Below are 8,131 nucleotides of genomic sequence, written 5' to 3' on the forward strand. Positions count from 1 at the left end.
TTCTTGCTTTGAGCGTATCACAATTCTCAAGGAATATTTTCATTGGTCGAATGATGTAGAAGAAGAGAAATCCTAGGAAACCCTAGCCCTTGCTGTGCACTAGATATATAAAGGTTTGTGAAGACATTCTACACACCACAAAATTCATAATCAAAAGCCACAAACACTTCTCCTTCTCCTCCAAAGTTTCGGCAACCTCATCAACATCCAAAGTTCAAGGCCGTGAGCATCCTCCATCTTCATTCCTTGCCGTGATCCTCATCCATTCCACCACCTTTTGAAGCTTCTTGTGTTCTTGAAGATCAAAAAGTGTAACCATAAACACCTTTATATGCTTTCGGTTTTGTATTGAAAAACTATTTCGGGTTTTCATTAAATTGCGATTTGGTTTTATGTTTTTGGATTGTGATTTGTGATTTCTTTTGTGGATGAAGTGTTGATTTTAGATATGTAGTTTTTGAATACTATGAAGCATCTTTTAGGTTTTAGGTTTTCAAAACAGAAAATTGCAATTTCTTATGTGTCATGATTGTTAATTTCAAGCTTCAATCACATCTTTTATGTGTTCATTGATCTTTGGATGCATACTTTGATTGATGAGCATGTAATTGAATCCATATTAAGGTGCTAACATTCTAGGCTTTGATAATTAAAGTGGAAAACCTAAAATTACTTAGGTAAATTAACAATGAGTCTTGTATGCTTGATTAGCGTTCTAACTTGTGTTCTTGACTTGAATTGATCAAACTTTCATTGTGCTTTATGCTTTAAAAGTGTTTTTGTTAGTGATTAATTACCACTAGTAATTGCATGCTTAATAGGGTTAACTATGGTGCGTTCATCTAATTAATTTAATTAAGGGAAGTAAAAAGAACTTTGTATGCGTTCTTCTTTGTTCTTGATTGATTGTATGCTATGACATATTTTGATTCGTGATTTGATCTTTGAAACCTTGCCAACGTTGATAGGGTTTTAAATTGAGCACTAATTTTGTGCAGGTCAGCGAGCATAGGTGATGTCATATGCTAGCAGGATCCTAGTCCAAACCCTCTTACCTAGGGACTCGGGGGACTGGTCACCTTGGGGAAGAAACTCTCGTCAAGTGTCCAAAGAGTGCTTGTGGCGTTTCTACTTGGAAAACAAAATCACTCTAGTGAAGACTCCTCTTAGCTGGGGACTTGGGGGACTGGTAGTGGGGGTAGACACTGTACGAAAGTCAAGTGCCGAGAATGCTCGCCTTGCACTTCTAATATTTCTACCATGATATAAAGTCCCCACCCAAGAGAACTCTTGACCTGGGACTTGGGGAACTTGTTGGTATATATACCGCCCAGGCACAAATATCGGAAGTACAAGGCTCACTAGCCACTTAAAACAACGCCAATAACGCCTAGACATGATGCCGATACCATACACTTGCAGTATCAGGTAAGCCACACCTAGGCCCACATTGGAAACAAAAGGGTGACTAGCTCTAACCCACACTATAAATACATACCTCTCCTCTCATTCAAGGTAAGCCATCATTCTCCACTTACTCCTACCTTGTCTACATTCTTACATGTATCTGACTTAACCATCGGAGAGTTAAAGGCCAACTCTTCCCTCTAACCTCTGTTCATGGTTGACAGGTATAGGAACTCGGAGATGGAAGTTCTCGTTATCATCCCATTTCTTCCACAGAAACAGGTTTAATTTCCACATTTTGTATGTTTCGTATGTTTCCACATTTTCACTTTAGGAGGTAGCATCTGGCTAGTTTGTATGTTCCGTTTCTTTGTTTCTTCCGTTGTAAGTTGTAACCAAAAACAAAACGAGAAAAAAAGTAGATTATGGACTTTATGAAAAAGAAGACAAGAAACAGAACGACACGACATTGCAAAAACGCATTAGTGAACTGTGAACAAATGAAACCCTGAAAGGAAACAGTTTCTGAAAAAAAAAAAAAAAATAGTTTCACTGAAAAATAGTGTTAGCATTCAGAATTCCTGTAAGTTGCTCACAACGCCTGAAAATTAACTCAGCTACAGAAACAAAGATATTGAAACACTACGGAAAAGCAGCTAAGATGCAGAGAGAGAAATTGGCTTCACTGCACTTTGGATTCGACGAAATGCTGTCTTTACTCTTTCCTTGAGGCCTTCATTTTCACTCTCTACGTCCCCACTCTGTTTATCAAGTTGTGCCACATTTCCATCAACACTGATCACCAACTTCCCATTTTCTCCAGGCTTCACATCCCCAAAGAGTGATACAAGAAGTGCATGAATGACCTTTTCTGTTTTCCTGCCATTCTCTTCCTCTGTCTTTATGTCCTCCGATTCGATGACTACCTTGGGGACTTCTCTGTTGATATTCAAAATTAGAGCTACGATAGAGTCTGACACCATGTCACTTATAGGATCTGACATCCAAAGCAGTGAAACATGTTTATCTGTATCCTGCCTCACAGTCACTCGATCATGCACTTGCAACGTCGGCACTCCAGATTCCTCATCCACAGAAGATTCTACACTTTCATATATTTGCCTCAGCCGATGTTTTATCACCATGAAGCCAGTAGTATAAGGGATAGTAATACGTTGAGTGACATTTGCTGTGGACAGCTGTGAAAAAACATGAAGATCTTCAGAAGCCATTATCTGATAACTGAAACCTTTTTTTACCAGTAAACCGCTGACTTTTTCACCAACTTCCGGGGTCCTCTCAGCAAGCCTTCCAATAGCTTTAGCCATTTTTTGTGAGTTAAAATACATTTCAACAGACTGACAATTCTTTGGTGTGAGGATTTTTGTGTTGCGATCACGAAACTGAGTCATGAGCTTCTCTTTCAGCCTTCCCATCTCATGAGCTTCTCCATGAACAAGGATTATGTTAGGAGGCCTCAGCTCCTCCAAAAATGCACTTGTCTGAACAGAGTCTGCATGAGCAGAGAATGAAATGTAATGGACCGACATGTTGAGCGGAGCGGCTAACCCATTCATAAGGGTAACCTCTTTCGGTTCATTGATGATTGTCTTAGCAAGTGTCCCCTCAACCACATAACCCGGAATCACACATGCATTTCTCTTATCAGAGCACCACATATCAAATAGCTGCCTTGACAGCCCGCTTTGAAGACCACCAGGGCTTGCCATCACGACCGATGGGCCTACATCTTTGAAATTCTCAATGCTCTTTAATGGTGATATGTACTTGAAGATGAAGGGATTTGACTTTGCATTGCGGATCCTATCATTCATTGAAAGGGTGTATGTCTCATAAACAGACAAACATCTTTTTGCCAGTGGGGAAGCATAATATATAGGTATATTTTGGAGCTCTGGATGATTTGCCCAATACTCATCAAGGATCAGGAGAAGTTCTTGGGCACGGCCAAGTGCAAATGCAGGAATTAAGACACGACCGCCTCGAGAGAGGGCAGTGTGTATAGCTTCAGTGAATCGCTTCTCACGGATGTTTCGAGGTTGATGGTGCTGGACACCATATGTGGACTCAATAATGCATATATCGGGGGAGAACTGTGGGGTCTCAGCAGCACGGAGGTGTCGGTCTTCTTCACGTGAATAATCTCCAGTGTAGAGGACCCTAACACCAGCAATATCAACCATAAACATAGCAGCACCAAGGACATGACCTGCAGTGTAGCACCAGAACCGAATGCCCTCAACTTCTACTGTTTGGTGGAAATCAATAACCTACAATTACTAAGCACCGTCAGACGAAAATCATTCATGTCTTGTTGTACTTAAAGGATCCAACAATAGATGTACCAAAAAATGGATATAGCCATCAGTATACAGATAAATATTGTACTTGGGGAAAAAAGTGCACAACAATGTAAAGATGGCAGTGAGAATTGAGAGTCCATTAATGAAAAACATTAATTTGGCGAAAAGAAAACCGAAAGACATATTAGTCAACCAAACTAATGATATTTCTAAATGCCCTGCAGCAATAGATCAATGAACAACATGAACACCTAACTCAGATTCTCTTATTATTATTATTTTTGACAGTGGCATCTAACTCGGATTCTAAGAAACTTGTACCGGACAACTTAGTGGCACTTTGAGAATTTCATCGAGAGAACATACAACCCACAATGAAACTGAGCAACACTGGAAAATTGTATACTCGCAAAGGTGCAACACGGAAAAACAACAAGTCAAATTAATGGTTAATCTGTGATTAGTTATTCAGTTTTTCATTTATATATATATATATATATATATATATATATATGCATTTTGAGAGCTTTTATTGAAAACACCAAAAAAGCATAGGCGGCTAGTTATCGAGTTAGGAACATAACAGGGCTAAAACAAGAATACACAAATCAAAGGAAACAACAAACCTCAATTTTATCCATAGAAGCATTTATGTCCTGCTCATCGAACAACATATCTTCAACTGAAACTTTGCTGACTTTCACATAATCTGTCAAAAGCAACTTGTAGATAGCCTTGGTTGCATAGGTCATAAAGACTCGGCCTTTGAATGTGGTCTATCAAAAGATATACATACATTAATTTTCTGAAAGAAAATAAAACTAAAAAAGAGAGAGAGCTAAAACTTGTATGCACCTTCTCTAGGAAGTAAGGCAGGGATGCAGCATGATCCAAGTGAAAACTACAAAAAAAAAAAAAAAAAAAGTAAAACCTAATGTTAGTAAGGAGAGATGGTAATGAAATGAGGACAAGATTCAATTGTGAATGCAATTGCAGAGGGGACATATACTGGGTAATGAGAAGGACATCAATAGTGGAAGGATCAATCTCATCAAAGTAGGGGAGAGCAGCCATGCCGGAGTAAGCGGGATGGATGCCGCAATCAAACAAGACAGTTTTGCCCTTGTAGGACATGTAAACGCAAGAGCGACCCACTTCATTGCCGGCTCCTAATGGAGTCACAATCAGCTTATCTTCCTCTTTTGCCGCCGAAGACGATGATGCCTCGCGCCTCTTTACTCCCCCTGTAGAACCCATTTTTCTCTGTAACTCAAATCTCAAAACCCTAAAACACTCAGAAATTCAAAGAGAGCTAAAACCTAACGGCAATGAGGACCGACGAAGAAGACAGCGAGCGGGGGCACCAATCGATAACTCGGAGTGGGCACGTGCTTCTCACGTGGGTAACTACTTTTGCCAAAAAAAAAATAAAAAACTACATATGATCGACCACAGTGGGAGTCGAACCCACGACCTTCTGATCCGAAGTCAGACGCGCTAATCCACTGCGCTATGCGGTCAGGCGATGTTTACCTTTATAAAACATTATATATCCATTCTAAACCTTTGGATACTTATCAATCCGCAAAAATGTTCCAAACATTTAAATTTCAAATAGGAGCATTTCATGTTTTCATGGAAAAATATTAAATATCATAACTAAGATGGTAAGAAAAATATAAATTACGACTCTAAAGAATATATATTTTATATATTCATATTCAAATATTTAAAAATAGACAGAGATCGCCACAGGTCACCTCATCAGAGAGATTCCCGAGAGCTCATATTGCATTGTACCATTTCAAACATGCCAATATTTTTCTCTTATTTTTTTACTTTCTAGCAATAACGAGCCTTATTTTGTAGGAGCTCTGCAAGTACCGTTTTGTTTGAATCCAATGGTTGCTTTGAGAACTTTTATTTTCTTGAAGTTTTTGTCAAACGTTTTATTTTTCTTCTAAACTGTACTGAAAGGTCGTTTTGAACTGTGTAATAAATGAGGAGTTTATAAAGGTTGAAAACTTTATTCCTTTTATAATTTATTTATCTTTTTTTTTCACTCTTTTTATTTCACATCTTAACTCAGGAAAATTCATTTTCTTGAGTCGGGCATAACATTAACTAAAATTTAAGATTCTGCAATTTGGAACGTTTATCTTGTTACTGCTTGATCTGGACCATCCATCTTATATCATTTTAGGCATATATATAGACCCAAATAAGATGGGGGGGAGGAATAACATCGCCATCATGTCTCTCTATATCTCTGGAACCCTATTAGGCACTCCACTTCTCTTTCTCTTTCTCTTTCTCTTTCTCACTCTTCTCTTGCGGTCCTAGTGGTGATAATTTTTTAGACCACCAGCAACTTATACAGCTCGGTCATACGTTTCAAACATTCTAATGCCCATAAATATGAAGGACTTGGCAGTATTCTTAGCAAGGACTCAGGCAGTATCGATTGTTAGGATTTGGTGGCTGCCACTAACAAAGCATAAGAAGTACAAAGCATAAGAAGTACATTTCAACCGGAGGTTATGAATCCATGGTTGAAAGTTGAAAATGAGATTGAAAATGAAAACGAGTGTGGAAATGTAATAATATAATAGGGTTTGAATTGAGTTCTATAGGATCCGAATAGAATAGTATACAAATTTGCGAATTCTATAATTTAGAGAGGTTACATCAGGAAATTATGGGAGAGGGCTCATGCACATGTTTTTTTTATTTGGGACTATGTTGGGCGGAAAGATTGCGTAATAGAGAATCAAACTAAAATATGGGATTGAAGAGAGCCAAGGTTGATTTCGATATTTTTCCTTCCATATGAGGCCAATAGGGGCTGAGTTGGCAAATAGCAGACCACGTTAGCGGTTAATGGCTGCATTTCATGGACGCATGTGGGAGCGACCTATTGTATGAGAAATCATAGTGCAGGGATGTTCTTGATGAAATTGGAACTCTAGGGATTGAATTGATTTTGGACCCAAATCACTGGATAGTAACTAGTATTTAGCCCATATTTATATGAGTTGATATTGCTACACAAGCCTAATTGAGCAATCTGAACATGATAAAATGCGTATATAAGCCGATAGTGTTGCGACATAAGATAAGTAAAAAAAAAATGTATACCTATACTTAGGTTTACTCTAAACTTCGAGCACAATTTTTTTTTTTTAAGTAGGCTGGAATTTGTAAAATTAAAAATATGAATATGAATACATATATTACTGAGATGCTTAAAAATTGTTTAGATGATTTATTTCAAATCAAACACCAATCTTTAAGGGCTCTGTGATGAAAGTTTACGTTACAAAAAATCTACATCATTTTTAGATAATTTTTTGAATACCCAAGTTATGTATTATAATTTTAAAAAGATTAAAAAGTAAGGAAAATAACTATTATATATATTGGGTCATTTATCTTGCCACTGCTTGATTTGGACCATCCATCTTAGGTCATTTTAGGCATATAAGAACCCAAACCAGATGGTAGGGGGAACAGCATCGCTCCCGTCTCTCTCGATTTGTCTAGAACCCTCTTGAGCACTCCCTTTCTCTTTCTCTCTCTTTTCTTGCGGTTGTAGTGGCGATAAATTTTTTAGTGCAACACAACTCAGCCATAGGTTTCAAACATTCTAGTGTCCATAGATATGTCCTAAATTAATGAAATCAAGTCTCGTACCGAATTGTGAAATTTGCTGATATTGTTGGTGATTCTGATGGTTGGTTTCTGTCGAGATCGACATAGGTACTATAATAATTGACAACAAGGTCTACGTGATGGTATGATTAGATCAGTTTTGTTTCTTTCCACATATGTTCTGAGTAATTTAATGATATCAGATTGTTTTCAATTATTTTGGGTGAGGTTTGTTATATGCTTATTGATCATCTATATATGTCATAAGTTACATTTGAAGTCAAACATAGTGCAATTATTCGCGGTGAGTTGTGACATGTTGATAAGTTATAATGCCAATATTGTAAAGGTTATGAATTCGATCTTCAATGACATTCGTAAGGGTGGGGTGGGCTAAGGGTTTTTTTTTTTTTTTTTTTTAAATAGTGCAAGTGTTTAATGTAATCACTCCTTGAGATACCAAATTGGGTCAAATAATAATTTACCAATTTGAGTTATATGATAACTTTGGTCATTAGCGAGCCTTGAGTAATTATCTGAAGAAAAACCAATTTATTATTTATCATTGGTTGATAAAAAGATATTATGGAGTAAGACTTCCAACTCCAAGAATTTCAAGTATGGGATTCAGAATTCTCCTTAGCTAGTGCCTTTCTTATACAATGCAGTAAATAATAAAATGACACATGTTGTCATAGCCTAGTCTGTATAGCAAGATATTGTCCACTTTAGGCCCTGCCCTCACAGAT

At 37.5% G+C, this 8,131-nt stretch overlaps 1 protein-coding gene and 1 non-coding gene across 2 annotated transcripts; both read right to left on the minus strand.

Annotated features, from left to right (window-relative positions):
* Positions 1-1,907: 1,907 nt before the first annotated feature.
* LOC112179561 (cleavage and polyadenylation specificity factor subunit 3-I) lies at positions 1,908-5,077 on the minus strand. The gene is made up of 4 exons (XM_024318019.2): positions 4,741-5,077; positions 4,587-4,632; positions 4,358-4,507; positions 1,908-3,698 (listed from the first exon to the last, which is right to left on the minus strand). The coding sequence occupies exons 1-4, from the start codon at positions 4,986-4,988 to the stop codon at positions 2,064-2,066; spliced, it is 2,079 nt and encodes a 692-aa protein (XP_024173787.1). The 5' UTR covers positions 4,989-5,077; the 3' UTR covers positions 1,908-2,063.
* A 100-nt stretch (positions 5,078-5,177) lies between these two features.
* On the minus strand, positions 5,178-5,251 carry TRNAR-UCG. Its single transcript has one exon. It is a non-coding gene; the product is annotated as a tRNA-Arg (tRNA).
* Positions 5,252-8,131: the final 2,880 nt, after the last annotated feature.

The sequence above is a fragment of the Rosa chinensis genome, chromosome 7, assembly GCF_002994745.2.
Source record: "Rosa chinensis cultivar Old Blush chromosome 7, RchiOBHm-V2, whole genome shotgun sequence".
NCBI lineage: Eukaryota > Viridiplantae > Streptophyta > Magnoliopsida > Rosales > Rosaceae > Rosa > Rosa chinensis.

Excerpts from the sequence above, each read along its gene's own strand:
- LOC112179561 (XM_024318019.2), bottom strand. The coding sequence starts at position 4,988 with ATGGGTTCTACAGGGGGAGTAAAGAGGCGCGAGGCATCATCGTCTTCG. Across the intron at positions 4,508-4,586 it reads TGCCTTACTTCCTAGAGAAG|ACCACATTCAAAGGCCGAGT; the intron begins GTGCATACAAGT and ends ATCTTTTGATAG. Across the intron at positions 3,699-4,357 it reads CTTCTATGGATAAAATTGAG|GTTATTGATTTCCACCAAAC; the intron begins GTTTGTTGTTTC and ends TAGTAATTGTAG.